This window comes from Corylus avellana, chromosome 6, assembly GCF_965113065.1.
Source record: "Corylus avellana chromosome 6, dhCorAvel1.hap1.2, whole genome shotgun sequence".
Lineage (NCBI taxonomy): Eukaryota > Viridiplantae > Streptophyta > Magnoliopsida > Fagales > Betulaceae > Corylus > Corylus avellana.
The window spans coordinates 27,610,202-27,629,466 of NC_142495.1; the positions used below are offsets into that span (position 1 = coordinate 27,610,202).

General features: G+C 36.5%; 3 protein-coding genes across 3 annotated transcripts; all 3 read right to left on the reverse strand.

The window, feature by feature from the left end:
* Positions 1-994: 994 nt before the first annotated feature.
* LOC132186277 (heat shock cognate 70 kDa protein-like) lies at positions 995-4,363 on the reverse strand. Its single transcript, XM_059600171.2, has 2 exons — positions 4,049-4,363; positions 995-2,791 (listed from the first exon to the last, which is right to left on the reverse strand). Exons 1-2 carry the CDS (start codon positions 4,260-4,262, stop codon positions 1,149-1,151), a joined length of 1,857 nt encoding a protein of 618 aa, XP_059456154.2. The 5' UTR covers positions 4,263-4,363; the 3' UTR covers positions 995-1,148.
* A 1,397-nt stretch (positions 4,364-5,760) lies between these two features.
* Positions 5,761-6,222, reverse strand: LOC148585137 (uncharacterized). The gene has a single exon (XM_088517710.1). The coding sequence runs from the start codon at positions 6,220-6,222 to the stop codon at positions 5,761-5,763; it is 462 nt and encodes a 153-aa protein (XP_088373836.1).
* Positions 6,223-10,175: 3,953 nt separating this feature from the next.
* LOC132188098 (heat shock 70 kDa protein 1-like) lies at positions 10,176-13,860 on the reverse strand. The gene is made up of 2 exons (XM_088517382.1): positions 13,504-13,860; positions 10,176-11,998 (listed from the first exon to the last, which is right to left on the reverse strand). Exons 1-2 carry the CDS (start codon positions 13,715-13,717, stop codon positions 10,353-10,355), a joined length of 1,860 nt encoding a protein of 619 aa, XP_088373508.1. The 5' UTR covers positions 13,718-13,860; the 3' UTR covers positions 10,176-10,352.
* Between the last annotated feature and the right edge of the window lie 5,405 nt (positions 13,861-19,265).

The window sequence follows — 19,265 nt, forward strand, 5'->3', positions numbered from 1 at the left end:
TTAGAACTTTGAACTTTGAGTATTTTTCTCCGCTACTCTTTGTACGTCATATTTTGATAAAATATCTTAGGGGAAAGGAGTGAGCTAGTATTGTGTGCAAACGTTGCCTCCAGCGGAGAGTATATTGATGGGGCTAAGCAGAAACAAGCTGAGAAAGAATGAAATATGTTCTTTTAGCCACCACGTTGGAACCCATATTTTATTCAGGACGAGCGATGGCCTAGCTTTGAAGCCAAATCCAATTTGAGCATGATTTGAACATTTTTGCTTGTGGGTTTGTTTGAAATACATTTTTGCTAGTTTTGGTTGATATTTACAACATGCCTCAAATCCAAATCCAATTTATTAGGATTTAATTTTGGGAAACTGCATAAATGCAAGCAACCCAACTGGAAAGAACGAACAGCTGGGCTTCGGCATTGAGGCTAAAAGTTGAAATGCAAGAATTTTTTTTGATTCAGTTTTCAAAGTGTCATGTATTTTTAAATGTATAAGAAGCAAAAAAAATTTTGCTAATGTTATTAAAAAAAGTATAAGAGAAGGCACATGCTATTAAAAAATATACATTTTTACGTGCTAAGAGATAAATGCATTTGTAAAACAAAATTTCTTTACTTTTCGAGATTTGAGTTGAAGGAAAAGACAGTTAAATGCCTTTCTATTAGCTAAAAGTTGCTTGCTTAAATGAAAATCACAAAAAAAAAAAAAAAAAATCCTTGACCTCGATCAACTCAAAATTTGAGATGATGGTGTAACTTAAAAAAAATTGCAAATAATTAATATTTCAAACAACTAGGAGTCTAGGAGAATAAAAAGCAAAGAAAAGAACCGACACATACGATTTTACACTAAAACAGCCGATTCAACAGCTGGGCTACGGCTATTTACTTTCCCTGTTATCAGCTAAAAACTCCGAATAAACTTAAAAGTTGATGTTTTAAATCGCAATGAAACATTAACATTCGCACCAATCCATCAATAACAAAACCATATATAAAGTAAACATCATATTTCACCTTTTCCAATTGCTACCAGACAAAGTCACGTCAAAACATAAGTCGGGATACTATTGCACTGATATGGTCCTATTAACGGACTCTAATTGTCATCATCAAAATAATTGTCTTCTATTTTATGAGACGACCTGCTCAATTTCTAGATATCTTCGCAATGATGGGATTGCAGATAAACTCAAGTCCAATCAGCTTGTCCTTAAACTCATCTGCCCCCGCATGTTGAATACCATCTAACCAATGAATCACGTGCTTAATAGCAGCTTCAATCTTCTCCTTATCAGCAGCCTCAAGCTTTTCACCATTCTTCTTGTCATTGACAATGTTCCTCATTTTGTACGTATACTTCTCCAAAGCTTCCTTAGCCCTAACCTTCTTCTTGTACTTATCATCTTCAACTTCGTATCTCTCTGCGTCATGGACCATTCTATGAATCTCTTCCGTGGATAGTGAACCCTTGTAATTTGTAATTGTGATCTTGCAACTCATGCCACTGGACTGCTCCATAGCAGAAACATTCAAGATACCATTAGCATCTATCTCAAAGAATACTTTAAACTTAGTGACACCCTTGGGCGCTGCAGGAAGGCGGGAAAGCCTAAATTCCCCCAACCAGTTGTTATCCACAACTCTTGCTCGCTCACCCTCATAAACCGAGACCAAAACAGAAGTTTGGTTGTCATACAAAGTGAAGTAGTCCCGTTCCATCTTGGTTGGAATGGCGGTATTCCTTGGAATCACAACGGACATATCACCTTCTGATCTTACACTCACCCCAAGGGACAAAGGGGTGACATCCAAGAGCACAATGTGCCGAACTTTTACATTACCCATACCAACCATGTTTGCAGCTTGAACAGCTGCTCCATACGCCACAGCTTCATCTGGGTTGATGCTCTTGTTAAGCTGCTTTCCATCAAACAAGTCCTGCAATAGCTCCTGCACCTTGGGAATTCTCGAAGAACCACCCGTAAGAACAACATCATGGACTCCACTCTTGTCCATCTTAGCATCAGTCAAACACTTCTCCACAAGCTCAATAGACTTCCTGAACAAGTCCATATTGAGTTCTGAGAATCTTGCACGGGTAATACTTGAGGAGAAATCAATACCAATATATAAAGAATCAACTTCAATGGTAGTCTCAGCTGCAGAAGAAAGAATCCTTTTTGCTCTCTCACAAGCAGTTCTCAACCTCCTGAGAGCTTTGGCATTTCCGCTAATATCTTCCTTGTGCTGCCTCTTAAATATTTTAACAAAGTGCTTTAACATTCTATTGTCAAAGTCTTCACCTCCAAGGTGAGTGTCTCCGGCAACGGCCTTCACTTCAAAAGTACTTTCGTCAATTGTAAGTAAAGAGACGTCTGCAGTACCACCACCCAAATCAAAGATTAATACATTTCTCTTATCATTGGCCACAATGTCAAGACCATAGGCAATGGCTGCGGCTGTTGGTTCATTGATTATTCGCATGACATTGAGCCCTGCAATGCCTCCAGCATCCTTTGTGGCTTTGCGCTGTGAGTCATTGAAGTAGGCTGGGACAGTGACTACAACATTCTTAACAGTTGTTCCAAGATAAGCCTCTGCAATCTCACGCATCTTTTTAAGGACCATAGATGAGATTTCCTCTGCAGAAAAATGTTTCTCTTCACCCTTATAAGTGACCACAATCATAGGCTTGTCGGCAGGACCTTCAATGACCTTGAATGGCCAAAGCTTGATATCATTTTGAACTAAAGAATCACTAAATCTCCTACCAATCAACCGCTTTGCATCTACAAAATAAATAAGAGAAAAATGATAAAATGATTCAACAAAACTAAATTAAAAGATCATGTAACCTCATAGGAGAAAGTAAAACAATTTTTTTAAGAAGTGTCTATTTTCGTCAAAATCGTCTATTTTTTTTAGGTGAAGATCAAATTCGATGGCGATTTGAAATATGTGGAACCGTTACCAACACTAGTATATGATTGGCTGTAAGTTTATTTTATTTGTTATTATTTTTATATAAAAAACAGTCATAGAGAAAGTGCATCTTAATGTTTCTTAAGATATCGCTTCAAATGATTTTCATGAATGTTTTTCAGCTCTTGATAGAGTTTTAAATTGAAAATTGACATCTATATTTATAGTTTTTAGGTCCAAACCTCTAATAACAAATACAAAGGATTAAAATAAACACTTAACAATGGGCTTATATATATATATAAAGAGGAGAACCTTGTATGCATGACCTACCAATTAGATGTGGTACTGTGTTAATTTATCCAAATTACTCCTAAAATTAAAATATATATATGAAAACTAAAATTTTCTTTTTTTTAAAAAAAAAAAAAAAAAAAAAAAAAAAAAAAAGAAGGCTCACGTACGGTTGGGTGAACCATCCCCACTCCTTAAGGTTGAGAGGTTGGTTCTGCCACCCCTCAAGGCTGAGGGGGTGATCAACTATGCCCTTAGCCTTCCTTTTATTTCTTTTAATTTTAATAAAGAAAAATTAAAGTTTTTTTAATAATTTTTTGGGAGTAATTTGAATATTTAAAAGAAAATAACAATGATCAATTTTCCTTCCAATGTAATGTCAAAAGCTAATAGGGACCATAATTTGTAAAGGAGTGATAATTCGAGAGGGCTAAGTATACCTTTTTTAAAAAAAAGTTTGAAGGTATTTTTATGAACGATGTGTCAGTTTGGAGGGTTATATGCATATAGTTTCTCAAAAGATTAAATATATGATCAATTTTCTTGATTTTTTGTTACTAAGATTATCTATTTTTTGAAAAGAGTAAGGTAAGTTATTATAAAGTCAGTGCTCTCCATCACCGTCCTTTAATTTCTATTAAAAAATAAAAATAAAAATCTGTTCGATTCCTATAAAAGGTTCTGTTTTTGGCTTTAGCCATTTTTGGAGATGAAACTAGAAGAATGCAATCAGATATACCCAGGAATAATCAGATTCTTAAATACTACCAGATAAGAGATTCATAAATTTGGACGTAAAAGAGCTAAGATGGCTATATACTAAAAATTACCAAAGATGGAGTTTGTGGGATTCCTGGCGACCTGATTCTTGGCTGCATCACCGACCAAACGCTCTTTGTCAGTAAATGCAACATAAGATGGCGTCATCCGGTTGCCCTGATCATTCGCTATGATCTCCACTCGATCATTCTTCCACATTGCCACGCACGAGTATGTCGTCCCCAGATCAATCCCTATCGCTGGGTCCTCTCCCTCGCCGGCCATTCTCGACTCCCAGAACGATCACGAAACTGAAGTAGCTGACAGGTTGAAGATGATCACTTTATGGGACTTTTGCTTCCTTGCTCAAGAAGTAGACACAGTTTTCAAAAGCTACTTAAAGAAAAAAGAGAATCTTATTAAAGATTTATCTCACCAGCTTGTATTGGTTGAGGGATTTCATGAAATGACTTTCATTCGTTTCTAATTTAAAGCAAGTACGGATTTTACTTTATCCATTTTCCTTTTTCGATTCTGGGTGTCCAATTTCTTTTGTTTCGTGGCTTTATTTAAATCAACCATGAACAAAAGCAAACCTTTATTTATTTATTTTTTTTTTTTTTTTGGTGTAAAAGCAAATTTTCATTCAACTAAGGAATAGCTTGAACAAAATATTAGAAGCATGGCTTGAGTTAGCTTAAAAAATAATTAAGTTAATTTCACGGGATGGGCTTAAGTGGGAAGAGTTTAATTTGGTTTTGGTAGTATCCCTTGGAGTCTAAGGTTCAAATCAAACAATATTTTAACGACACATTCCCAGGTAATATCAAAGTCTTACCATATGGAGGAAAAGCTTTGCACGAATTTAAAATTTACCTAACACGAATAGATACAAGAAATTGTCATACCCTAATACTTCGTAGGGACGAAAAGAGAGTTAATATACATTTTTTTCCTAAAAGTTGCTTACTTTATTTTAAGCTACTTTTTTTCAGGGACAGCTCTCAGCCTGGAAGCACATGGCAGCTCTCTATCATTCATCGTGATGACTAGTACATACACTACTCTCCCCTCTCCCTCTCTCTCCCTCTACATATACACGTGTGTGGTTCTCTCGGGCCTCATCTCTAGTGGGGGGGTAATTCATGGTCTCATTTTTGGAATAACATAATAGAACACAAGCCAAATATCTAGGATTACTCAAATATTAGAAGCATGGCTTGAGTTAGCTTAAAAAAATGATTAAATTAAGAGAAAAGTATGAAAAAGCCCCCTCAATTAACGGTTGTTTTTGAAATAGCTCCATGAAGTTTAAAATGTGTTAAAGTGGTATCAAACTATCAAAGTGTGTCAAAAATGACATTTTTTATTGTATTCTTATAATACCCTTATTTTCTTACAAACTGAATTAATAATAATAATAATAAACTAAAAAAATTAATTTTTTTTTTGTTTTTTTTTTTTTAGAAAAAAAAAAAAGGAAGGAGTGGCTGCCAGTTGGGCTATCTCTGGACCTCTGAGTTTTAACGGAATTCGTCAAATGTTTTAATGGAATTTGACTCTAGGGAATAAATTGTTTTTTTGGCATATCCCAGGCCTTTTGAGTTCACTTTCATTAGTTCATACGACAATGAGTAATTTTTAGTTTTTAATTTTTTTTTTTTAAAGGGTAAAATAAACTTCATTACACAGAAATATCATCAATTACAGAATCACAGACATACCAAGGGTAGTCCTCTCTCCACAATCTCTCCTCACCCAAAGATAAAGCCAACTTAGCAAGTCAATGAGCTGCCATATTTCCTGTGCGTTTCACATGACAAACACTCCATTGATGAGCACTTTGTAGGAGCAGCTTCGCATCATTAATCAAAGGACCATAACAACCCCATGTACATTCCTCTATACCCAAAGCTTGAACAATTTCCAAAGAATCACCTTCTAGAATGACATCATAGAACTCCATAAACACACATAATTCAGCCATTTTCCAAGCTGCCAGTGCTTCTGCCGTTGTAGGATCGGTAATATACTGTCTTGACGCCACCTGTGCAGCAAGAATCAGCCCATTATGATCGCGAGCTATGATTCCTATCCCCATTTTTTCCCCTTCTTTGTCTACAGCCGCATCCCAATTAATTTTTACAACACCAACAGGAGGAGTATGCCACCTCTGCACTATTGGATTCGATTGCTGAGGATGTTGCACCCACCGTCCCTCCTCTGTTTTCATAAACAAATCCATCTGTTCCTGAGCCAGCTTATACAGTGTTGAAGGGGATTGAAAATCACCACCAAAAATAACTTTATTCCTTTGCAGCTAGAGAAGTCTTGCAATTACTGCCTCCAACTGCATCCCATCGTCCTCCAGACGCCCATGTAACATTTCCAACACATGGACAAACGAAACTTCAGTTGAAGAGCATTTTTGTATCAATTTCATACATTCTGCCCAAACATCCACAGCAGCTGGACACGTCCACAATACATGCGCAACAATTTCACCAACCAAACCACAAATTGGGCACATGGGATCAGATATAATACCTTTTTTATGGAGATTAACCCCTGTGGGCAAAATATCATTACAAGCTTGCCAAAGAAAAATCTTCACTACCATGGGTCCTTTAATTTGCCATACCGCCTTCCATTGCTTTGATCTGATGGTCTTATCCGAACAACTTCCTTTAATTGCCTTAGACATTCCTTTAGCCAAATGGTACGCACTCTTAACTGAAAAAAAAAAACACCATTTTTCGTACCCACCCAAACCCTTCTATCATGTTGTCTCCCCGGGCAGATTGGAATACTTCACCAAGGCAGCTTCTTCCTTTATAAAATCCTCCTTCACAAGTGGTATATTCCACCACCTTGTATCTTCATCAATAAGAGTGCTTACCTTTGCATCCTGTTCTAACACCCTCACAATAGATTGTATGGAATATCTTGAAGGCACAGGAATCCAACGATTTTTTCAAATTTTAATAGAAGTTCCATCACCTACCCTCCACATCAATCCCTCTTCCAGTAATTTTCTTGCATTTCATACACTCCGCCAAACAAAAGATGGTCTATTTCTCAAACTGGATTCAAGAAAAGAAACTCCCAGATAATACTTTTCCTTGAACACTCTTGCCACCATAGAATCTGGATTTTGAAGGAGACGCCACCCTTGTTTCGCCAAAAGTGTCATATTAAAACATTCCAAATCTCTATACCCCATTCCACCCTTCTCCTATTTTTAGGTCAACCACAGTGTCTAGTTTTGCAATTATCCCTATTTTTTATACCATATGAACAATTTGTAATTTAAGCCAACTATAGCGACTAATTTTTTATTTATCCCAAAATGAACTCTCTCTTTTTCTTTTTTCTTTTTTAATTTATCCACTCCTTGGGTTTTTTGTTTCTATTTAAAAAAAAAAAAAAAAAAAATTTAAGAGAATAAGACCATAATTAATAATAATAATAATAATAATAATAATAATAATAATAAAAATGTGATCTTTTAGACACACTTTAGTAGTTTGATGTACTATTTTAACATACTTTAAATTTCACGAGACTTTTCTAAAAATGTCGGTCAATTGAGAGAACTTTTTTATATTTTTTTCCCCTTAAATTAAATATTTAAAGTGGAAGGAAAAGAGAGGTAAATGGCTTTCTATAAGCTAAAAGTTGCCTACTTCAATGAAAATAGCGCAAAAAAATAAAATAAATAAAAATTGGCCTCAACTGAAATTTTGATATGATGGTGTGACTTAAAAAAAATTGCAATTAATTAATTATTCAAACAACTACGAGAATAAAAAACAAAGAAAAGAGCAGACACACAGGTGCTCGATCTATTTGGCAAAGGCCAAAAATTGTTTAATACTATTCCTGAAAAATTTTAACTTTTCAACATTTTTTTTTATATTACATTAATTTTTATTATTATTATTTAAATAAAAAAAATTATTACAAAATAAAATCTTTTTACATTTTCATACAGAATATTTTTACGCTTTGTTCACCTTAGTAGAAATAAAAAATGTCAAAACCCTTTAGAGCATTCATAGCAACCTCATTAAAATAACCAAAAATATAATTTTCTCTATTTTAACAACTCATCTTTTTATAGCACTCACAACAGCCTCACTATTTAAACAATTCACTTTCATTTTTCCTTTTAAATACTATTTTTCAATGATTTTTTTTTTCTCTAACTTTTATATTTTTGAATGTTTGTATTTTTCTAATGGTCTATTTTAAGAATATTTGTCTTATTTAATATTTTTAAAATTTTGTAATTTTCCAGTAATATTCTTTCATGAACGGTAATATTCTTGGTTGGTTTTCTTCCGGAGAAAACCGTCTAGATTGTGAAGGAGGAAGTGGGTTTGTGGGGGCAAAATGGTGGAGAGAAATTGCGCTAAATGCTAATTAGGTGAGAGAAAAGAAAAAGAGAAGGGAGAGAGGCATGCAGAAAAAAAAAAAACAAAAACAAAAACAAAAAGGAGAGAAATTATTTTGTTTAATTAATAGGTGAGTGAAAAATATTCACTAAACTCACTATTCACTCACAATTTTATTTTGGTTAAAATAATAAGTCTGAAAAATAAAAATTTAATCTATTTTTATTAAATTACCTTATCAAATTAAATAACAAAAAAATAATTTTGATGAAGAGTGCTAAATGAAGTAGCTCAATTACACTTCAAGAACCCAACTCCTGATGAAGTAGAGCTAACCTGCGGATTTGTACGGGATCAATATATGTAATATGGACCGTTCATAAAAAAAAATGAACGGTATAGAATCTGCCACATCATTCGCATGTGAAAAGAAAAGGGATGTTGCAGCTTTGAATTTTATTCCTTTACAAGGATGTAAACGCCCCGGAAATGCAACGGACATCTCCATTGGAATGGACATTAGGTCACATCGCACATTTGGATGAAAAATGTTAAACTTATAAATACATTTTATATATATAAAAAAAAAAATTACAAACTAATGTGGTAAAATATGATTAAGTTTTTTAAAATTTAAATTTATCTTATATCAAATCATACTGTACTACATTAATTTTTAAAATATATTTATAAACCTAACATTTCTCATTTCTTTAAATATGTTTTGTAATGAAAATGGGTGTGCAATTACAGCGGCTGCGTGTTATGGGCTAATTAATAGTATTATATTTTTTTTTTTTTGAGAAAAGTATTATATTTTATTAATAGGTGTTTAGTATTTGCTTAATTATGTTAGTTTAACGTGCTGCCAGATGAGTTGTTAAGAATGTATTGCACGTGGGCCACTTGAAGAAGTTATTAGGGAATGGGTTAGTGGGTCAATCAACTTAGGAAATGGGCAAGCTTTGTGACCCTGAGCCACGAAGCTGAGTTAGTTATCAATGTAATGGGTTCAGTAACATAGTGGGTCAGTTCAAGTTGGAGTCAGTTATTTGGGTCAGCACTAATCTTTTAAGTGTAGTGGGTTAGCCCGTCAAAAAACAAAAACAAAAAAAAAGTGTAGTGGGTTAGTGCGTTATGAAGATTTTTCAAATAGCTTGATATTGAAATTGAATGACTCCTTTCTCATAAATTATTTCTTAAACCTAGTTCCCTGTGTCTTGGTACAATCTTTCCGAAAGATTGTGCAAGGGAACAAGGTTAATTTCCCATGGGATTAAGTTAAATGTCATTGATGCAGAAATTGTTCAGTTATTATCGTGGTAAAAATTGTATTTATACCAACAATACTGTTTTTTCCCGCTAAAAAATGAAAATCGTCCATGAACTGCTAAACTTACTGACCAAATTTTTGTATTATACGTAATTTTTCTTTATAAATTTAAGGTATTTAGATCATTTCAAATTTTTTAATGAGTTTGATTGGCTGAATGGGGTTTTGGAAAAAAAATGATATTTTGATGTGATCAAGCGATAAGTTTAGTAGTTCATAGGGTATATTAACGGACAATAGTAGTTCATGGAAAAAAAAATATAATTACCCCTTATTTCTTAAACCTAGTTCACTCTGTCTTGGTACAACCCTTCCTGAAATCCCAAATCCACCATAAACAATTTTACTTTGTTTTCTCCTGGGCTTGCTAGAAGAAAAGCCATTAGGTTTTGAAAATACATATTTATAATCCATTTAAAACCCTACGTTCATGAGTTCATTTAAAAATTTAATTCAACATCCGCCATGAAACATTAAACATTCGCACTATCAATGACAAGCCCATAAATTACACATCATACTTCAAGTTTTCCAACTGCTACCCAACAATTAAAGCCACATCAAAACACACTTGGGCAACAAAAATACTCAGAATAAGTCTTGATACATTTGCACTGATAAGGTGTTATACCTGACTCTATTGTCCTAATTATCATCTTTCTTAATCTTTGCAATGATGGGATTGCAGATTAACTCAAGTCCAATCAGCTTGTCCTCAAACTCATCTGCCTCCGCATGCTGGATACCATCTAACCAATGAATCACTTGCTTAATAGCAGCTTCAATCTTCTCCTTACCAGTAGCATCAAGCTTTTCACCAATCACCTTATCATTGACAATGTTCCTCATTTTGTAGGCATAGTTTTCCAAAGCTTCCTTAGCCATAACCTTCTTCTTGTGCCGATCATCTTCAACTTTGTATTTCTCTGCGTCCTGGACCATCCTATTAATGTCATTTGTAGATAGTGAACCCTTGTAATTTGTAATTGTGATCTTGCAACTTACACCAGTAGTCTTCTCCACGGCGGAAACATTCAAGATACCATTGGCATCTATCTCAAACCATACTTTTATCTTAGCAACACCCTTGGGTGCTTTAGGAATGGGAGAAAGCTCAAATTCTCCCAACCAATTGTTATCCGCAACTCTTGCTCTCTCACCCTCGTAAACCGGGAACAAAACCGAGCTTTGGTAGTCATTGAGGGTGGTGTAGTCCCCCTGCATCTTGGTAGGAATTGCAGTATTCCTTGGAATCACAATGGACATCTCACCTATACGAGTCTCCACCCCAAGGGATAGTGGGGTGACATCCAAGAGCACAATGTGTTGAACTTTCTCATTACCCATACCTACCATATTTGCAGCTTGAACAGCGGCTCCATAAGCCACAGCTTCATCTGGGTTGATACTCTTGTTAAGCTGCTTTCCATCAAACAAGTCTTGCAACAACTCCTGCATCTTGGGAATTCTAGAAGAACCACCAGTAAGAACAACATCATGGACTCCACTCTTGTCCATCTTAGCATCAGTCAAACAATTCTCCACAAGTATAATAGATTTCTTGAACAAGTCCATATTGAGTTCCGCAAATTTGGCCCGAGTAATATTTGAGGAGAAATCAATACCATTATATAAAGAATCAACCTCAATGGTAGTCTCAGCTGCAGAAGAAAGAATCCTTTTTGCTCTCTCACAAGCACTTCTCAACCTCCTCAAAGCTCTAGCATTTCTACTAATGTCCTCCTTGTGTTGCCTCTTAAATATTTCAACAAAGTGCTTTAACATTCTATTGTCAAAGTCCTCACCTCCAAGGTGAGTGTCTCCAGCAACGGCCTTCACTTCAAAAGTACCCTCGTCAATGGTAAGTAGTGAGACATCTGCAGTACCCCCACCCAAATCAAATATCAACACGTTTCTCTTACCAATGCCCACCTTGTCAAGACCGTAACCAATGGCTGCAGCCGTTGGTTCGTTGATTATTCTCATGACATTGAGTCCTGCAACACCTCCAGCATCCTTTGTGGCCTTACGTTGTGAGTCATTGAAGTACGCCGGGACAGTGACTACAGCATTCTTCACAGTTGTGCCAAGGTAGGCCTCTGCAATCTCACGCATCTTTTTGATGACCATAGATGAGATTTCTTCTGCAGCAAAGTGTTTTTCTTCACCCTTATAAGTGACTACAATCATAGGCTTGTCAACGAAACCTTCAATGACCTTAAAGGGCCAAAGCTTGATATCCTCCTGAACTAAAGAATCGCTAAATCTCCTACCAATTAACCGCTTTGCATCTGCAAAATAAATAAGATAAAATGATTCAACAAGACTAAAGTAGGGGAAGCTACAAATCTCAATATTGATGAGCTTTTATATTGGCTTGCCATTTTTTTTTATAAATAAATAGTTATGGTAGCATAGGACAATATTTAGGATTTGAAAAGGAGCTTTTGCACTTGGTAGGTTCAATTTACCTCTAACAAATATAAAGAGCAAAAAAATAACAATCGGCATATTAAGAGTTGGAAAGAAACACAATGTGGCACAAGATCATGTAACCTCATAGGAGAGAAAGTAAAACAATTTATATTGCCAATTTTCTTAAGAAGTGTCTATTTTCGTCAAGATCATCTATTTTTTTGGAGGAAGATCAAATTCATTGGTGATTTGAAGTATGTGGAACAGTTACCATAAAATAGGAATCATAGACACGAAATGCAGTGCATATTCTTTACATACAGCATAGGCCATGCTAACGGCTACCATATAGATAATTAGATATGTCATTAAGATTAATTTCAAGTTGGATAGATAGAGGACGCCTTTCGTCCACAGTCCACTTTATTATATCTTTTAGAGCATTGGATTGGGGAAGGTGGAGGTTATTACAGGAACATATGCGTGTATGGAGTGTTTCAAAGGACAACAACTTTCTTTTACATTAATTACAAGTTACTCAGGAATGAAGATTCCTGAGTACCAAAATGACAAGTTATATACCATAAGAAGTCAAATAATTGATGTTTTTTAGGTTTCCATGTAACATACAAAATGGAGCAATTAATGCATAGAACCATTTAATCAATTAATTAAACATTGGATTTAATTAGAAGCAACTTGATCCAATAACTTCGATCCTGAAACAAAAGATTTTCCTACACCGACCATATATAGATTGAATATCAAAGTAATAGAGAAGCAGATAGATGATAAATAAATAAAGATTAAAGAGATTATATACCTTCAGATAATAGAACATTAGCAATTCTAGAACACATGAAAATCAGGGAAAAGTTTATATTCAGAAGGCTTCAAAACTCTGAATATAAACTCTAGCCAAAGCCACAAAGGTTAGCAAATAGTCCATGGAAATTTAAGTCCTTCAACACAACAAATGTAGCACTCAGCAGATGGTCATTCTCAAATCTATTTAGGCTATACAGATTTAGCCTACTCTTATAGGAACTTTTATGGTTTTAAAAAATGGGAAACTCATTGATTAATATTATATATGGAGAAAGATCAAACTTTTCTATTCATATATAAATAAAAAATAAAAAATAAAAAACCAACATTTTGCAAACTTTCAGGATAGAAAGACCAACTTCGACGGTCTTATTGTCTCAATCTTAACAGATAGAAGGTTTTGAAAGTTTAATTATCTCAGTATAAAAGGTCTTATTGAAAATAAGCTTTTTTTTTTTCTTTTTTTTTTTTTTTTTTCTTTTGTTTTGCTGTAGTTTCACAGAGAAAAAGGAAAGAGAATGAAAGAAAAGGAAAAAAGAGGATGAGAGATTACCAAAGACAGAGTTAGCGTGGTTCCTAGCGACCTGGTTCTTGGCTGCTTCACCGACCAAACGCTCTTTGTCAGTGAAGGCAACATGAGACGGCGTCGTCCTGTTGCCCTGTTCGTTCACTATGATCTCTACTCGGTCATTCTGCCACACTGCCACGCACGAGTACGTCGTCCCCAAATCAATCCCTATTGCTGGCCACTCTCCTTCGCCGGCCATTCTTTTCGTCTGGAAGAAAACGGAAATGAAGTAGCTGAAGCCTGAAGGAAGATTCTGAGTCCGGAACGATCACAAAAGTGCAGTAGATGACAGGTTGATTTATAGACTCTGTTTCCTTGCTCAAGAAGTAGACAGAGTTTGTAAAAGCTACTTTTTCTCTGTTCAGAGAAAAAAATAAATAAATCAGAAGATAATCTTATTAAAGATTTATCGTACTAAACTATATTGGTTGGAGAATTTCAAAAAGTTGCCTCTTTTTCATGGACTGACTTCCATTAATTTCTAACGCAAATACGGAGGTTACTTTCATCCTTCCTTCTTATTTGTCATTTTTTTCCGCATAAAAAATTATTGACGAATCAAAAATTGATACGCCAAAAAAAATTTTTATTAATAAATTTTAAAAAATTATTAAAAATAATAATTAAAAAAAAAAAATCTGAAATTTTTTTATTCAATTAAAATAGTTTTTTTTTAAAAAAAAATCTTTCACCAATTTCGTTTCTCCAGCTCTCCCTTTCCATTTTCTCACACACTCTCGCCAGCTCTCCCTCTCTTCTTTTCTCCATTTTTGTTTCTCCGGCCAGCTCTCCCTCTCTTCTTTTCTCCATTTTTGTTTCTCCGGCCAGCTCTCCCTCTCTTCTTTTCTCCATTTTCTCACTCTCTCTCTCTTCTTTTCTCCATTAATTCTCAAAAACTCAAACCCAAAAAATCGTCAAACCCAACAAATCTTCAAAAACCCAAAAAAATCATCTTATCTTCTCTTCTTCTTCTTCTTCTTCTCTTCTCCTTTTTTTTTTTTTTTTTTCTTCTACTTCTTCTCTTCTCCTTTTCTTTTTCTTCTTCTTCTTCTCTTCTTTTTCTCTTCTCCTTTTCTTTTTCTTCTCCCCTCTAGAGGGAGCTGGCCGACTGTGCAGAGAGAAGAGGGAGATTGAGAGAGGAGAGAGAGAGTGTTGGGAAAAAAAAGAAAAGGGAAAGAATAAATGTTGAATAAAAGAATAAAGGGAAAGAAGAATAAAGAATAAAGAATAAAGGAATAAAGGGAAAGAAGAGGAAAAAAGTTGAATATTTCGTTCATTTTTTTAGTGACGTGTCAACATTTAACACGTTAGAAATTTCTGACGGGTTAAAATAGCATGTCAAAAAATTTTTGACGTGTGAAAATAGCACGTCACAAATTTCTGACGTGCTATTTTTGGCCACGTCAGAAAAATATTTACTGACGTGGCAAAAAATCTTGTACTGTAGCCACGTCAAAAATTGATTGTTTTTTTTTGTAGTGTCCACTAGTCCTTAGATCAGTATTTGTGAACAGGCACCACTATATCTATCGGGCACTGCTCATACATCAATCTCATTTATGGGTGAGAGTCGGATAATTCGGTTACAAAAATGAGGTTTGCACATTTTGCACTGTCATTGTCAATAAAGTCAAAATTTTCACCAGCTTATTATGCCGACTTTTTGTTCATTACCGAATGGCGGTCAATAATGTCGATTCAATAATATCAGTTGGTAATGATGGTCGATAATGTCGGTAAGCAAAGAAATGGAAAATTGGTCGGCAAAGTCAGTTGGTGTTGGTCAGTAAAGTCGATTCGGTCAGAAAATGTTATTCCGCCTACCGCACCGAGTTTGTCGGAAATAGAAAAAGTCTACTGCCTATCGGCTATCGGTTAAGCGGTGTCGGTCGGTTCTCGGTCGGTAGGCAATCAATAATCGGTAGGCAATTAATTTGTCCACCCCTTAATATACTATTTCTCTCTCCACATCTCTCTTTTCCCTAAATTTTATCCTACTATTTCTCTTCTATATCTCTCTTTTCCCAAAATTTTATTCTACAATTTCTCTCTCCACATCTCTTTTTTTTCAAAAAGTTGAAAAATAGGATATTTAAGAAAAGAGAAAACCTTTTATCATGAGCATCCTAATTACACCCATTTTACAGCCATCAATCAATAACCGACATATAAGCAAAAACATAAAAAGTGCACAAAAATAAGTTAGATCAAAATACACTAGATTTTAGGGTGATAAAATCCCTAAAGGGTTAACCTTCTACCTCTAGGTTTTAGTTTTGAATTCAAAAACGAGTTTTGAGGCATTAGAAACGAGTTTCGAGGCATTAGAAACGGGTTTTGAAACATTAGAAACGGGTTTAAGGCATTATAATTTAGTTTTTGGGCATTAGAAACGAGTTTTGAAGTGGGTCACGGCTAGCGGGGTTTGAGGCGTTCATCGCTGGCCAGACCCGTGGGTCCGGCGAGACCCATGGTGTGGGTCCTTGGGTCTAGCCTGGATCTTGCCGACTATGGGTTTTTTTTTCTCTAATTTGGTATAATTGTTCTCACTTTTATTTTTTGCATTTTTCTTAAATTGATGATGTGTCACATAGTAATTGGAGGCTGCAAAAGGAGTATTATCAGGATGGACCCGAAAATAGGGGCTCTCTTAAAAAAAATACAATCCTTATAAAAAAATAAAATTTAAATGATATAAATATATAAAAAAATAATAATAATAATAATGGGATGTATGTTGTCTTTTTTTTTTTTTTTTTTTTTTTTTTGATAATGAACTCAATTCATTTATTAAGAGGAACCTTGCTCGGCAAGGACTTTTACATGGATACAGTCAGGATACCCTCTGTTCCACAACATCTCCTCCTTTGTTGAAATTGCCACCTTAGCTAAAGTGTGAGCCATGTCATTTGCTTGTCTGCCCACATGTCTAACATGCCACTCTCTGTGTTGTTGCAAATTTCTCCTGGCCTCCTCAATTAGCATGCAATAACTCCCATGCCACAGAGTATCGCGTTGCAGAGCTTGCGTAATTTCCTTCGCATCACCTTCAAGTATAAGAGACCTCACCTCCATCTTTTTACTAATCTCCGTAGCATACCAGGCAGCCATCGCCTCCGCATCTGCAGGTTCCATGGCCGTGTGTTTGAATGTGCAGTAGGAGGCTAAGACAGCACCCATGTGGTCCCGAAGAATGACGCCCACTCCTGTAATGCTTTCCTCCTTAGAAATTGCCGCGTCCCAATTTGCTTTTATAAAGAACTGTGGAGGTTTTTCCCATCGTGTCACCATAGGACGCTCTGCTGCAGCAGTGGAAACTTGGCCTTGGCTCCGTGATACCCTGGTTCTCTCGTAAATCGCTATTTGCTCCTTCGCTTGTTTCATGATGGATGCCGGTGACCACATCTCCCCACCATGAACAATGTGATTTCGTCTGAACCAGAGCAAGCGTGCTACTGTGGTGAAGAGTTGAAAAGTGGCATCATCCAACTTTTCCATAAGCAGCAGAAATATTTCCTTAAAACTGGTGTCATCACTGCTGCATTTGTGCAATGCCTTTGGGCCCTCAAGCCAAACATCTCTGGCTGATTGACAATGCCAAAGGAGGTGTCCCACTGTCTCGTCGTATAAGCCACATAAGGAACAGAGGGAGTCAGATACAATGTGGCGCCATTTTAGATTTGCTTTTGTTGGCAAAGCATTTTGGCATGCTTTCCACAAAAACATCTGAAGAGCTGGAGGTCCCTTTGCCTGCCATATTTGCTTCCATAACTCCTTGGTGGACCATGAATCCGAGCAGGAACCTATATCCCTCTCCCTTGCCGCCTTTGCCATATGATAACCACTTCGAACAGAGTACACCCCATTCTTTGTTCCCTCCCACACAAGTTGGTCGGCTTGTCTTCCCGGGCAAATTGGGATTTTGCAAATAGTTTGCACCTGCAATTCTGAGAAAAGCTCTTGCAATTTTGGAACATTCCACCACCTGCTGTCCTGATCAATCAAACTACTCACCCGTTCCTCATTACACACCCCTGCAGGCCTTTGCAAATTGTGACTCAGCTTCGACTGGACCCATCTATCCTCCCATATCCTGATAGAGCCACCATCTCCTACCCTCCACAAGAGCCCCTCAGCAAGGAGTCCCTTTGCTTTCCAGATACTGCGCCAGGCGAAAGAGGGGTTGTGGCCCAATGACGAATGCAGGAAGGAGCTATCTCGAAAGTATTTTTCTCTGAAAATTCGACCAACTAGTGAATCCGGCTGCTGGAGTATACGCCACCCCTGTTTTGCCAAAAGTGCAAGGTTAAAAATTTCGATATCTCTAAACCCCAAGCCCCCACCAGTTTTTGCTTTGCTCATACTGTCCCAACTCATCCATGCAACCCTTGACAAGTTTTCCTTATGGCCCCACCAAAATCTCCGCATCATAGAATTAATTCGACGACACAAAGATTTGGGGAGTTGAAAGATACTCATTGTGTAAGTGGGGATCGCTTGGATGACCGCTTTGAGAAGGACTTCTTTGCCCGCCTGAGACAGGAATTTCTCCTTCCAACCTTGAAGTCTATCCCAAATCCGGCTTTGTATATTTTGGAAGGCTCTAGTTCGGTTCCTTCCAACAAGGGCCGGAAGGCCCAAATACTTCTCATAGCATTGTGTGGAGGTCACTCCAGCCACTTCCAAAAGGTGGGACCGCGTCTCTGGATCGGTGTTTTTGCTGAAAAAAATGGAGGTCTTATCCCTGTTAAGTTGTTGTCCAGAAGCTTTTTCGTACATTTTCAACACCTCCTGAATTTTGTTCCATTCAGCCAGGTTTGCCCTACAGAAGAGCAAACTATCATCTGCAAAAAAGAGATGACTTAGCCGCGTTCCCCGTTTTGAAATAGCAAGGCCTGTGATGTCCCCCCTTTGCTCAGCACTGTTCAAAAGAGAACTCAGTCCTTCTGCACATAAAATAAACAAATAAGGAGACAAGGGGTCACCCTGTCTAAGACCCCTAGATGGGGTGATGGTGTCATGAGGCCTCCCGTTCACCAAAACTGAGTAAGTAACTGTAGAAATACATTTCATGATCAGTTGTATCCACCTATTGTCAAAGCCCAATTTAGACATAATAGACTCCAAAAAATTCCACTCCACCCTGTCATAAGCCTTGCTCATGTCGAGCTTTAAGGCCATAAAACCCTTTTTTCCTTTTAATCTTCCATTCATCGTATGGAGAGCCTCAAAGGCCACAAGGATATTGTCTGAGATAAGCCTTCCAGGGATAAAGGCACTTTGATATGGGGAGATAATACAATCCAGCACCTTCTTGAGTCTATTAGCTAACGTTTTTGCAATAAGTTTGTAAAAAACATTGCAGAGGCTAATCGGTCTGTAATCTGTGACACTAGTTGGTTTCTTCTTTTTTGGAATCAGGGCGATATAGGTTTTATTAATTACAGGATCGAAAGAATTGTAATTTAAAAAACCAAGTACTGCCCGGCATACCTCTGTACCAACCGTGTCCCAAGAGTTTTGGAAAAAACTTGCTGCGAAGCCGTCGGGCCCTGGGGACTTCATTGGAGCCATATGGTTTAGTGCTTCCTTCACCTCCATCTCAGTATACTCCTTGGTCAGAAATATATTCATTTCGGCAGTGACACGTGGTTGCAAGTCTGCCAAACAAGCTTCCACCCCCCTGGTTCCACCCGTAGAAAACAGGTCTGCAAAATATTGAGTGAAAGCTTGGGAAATATTTTCTT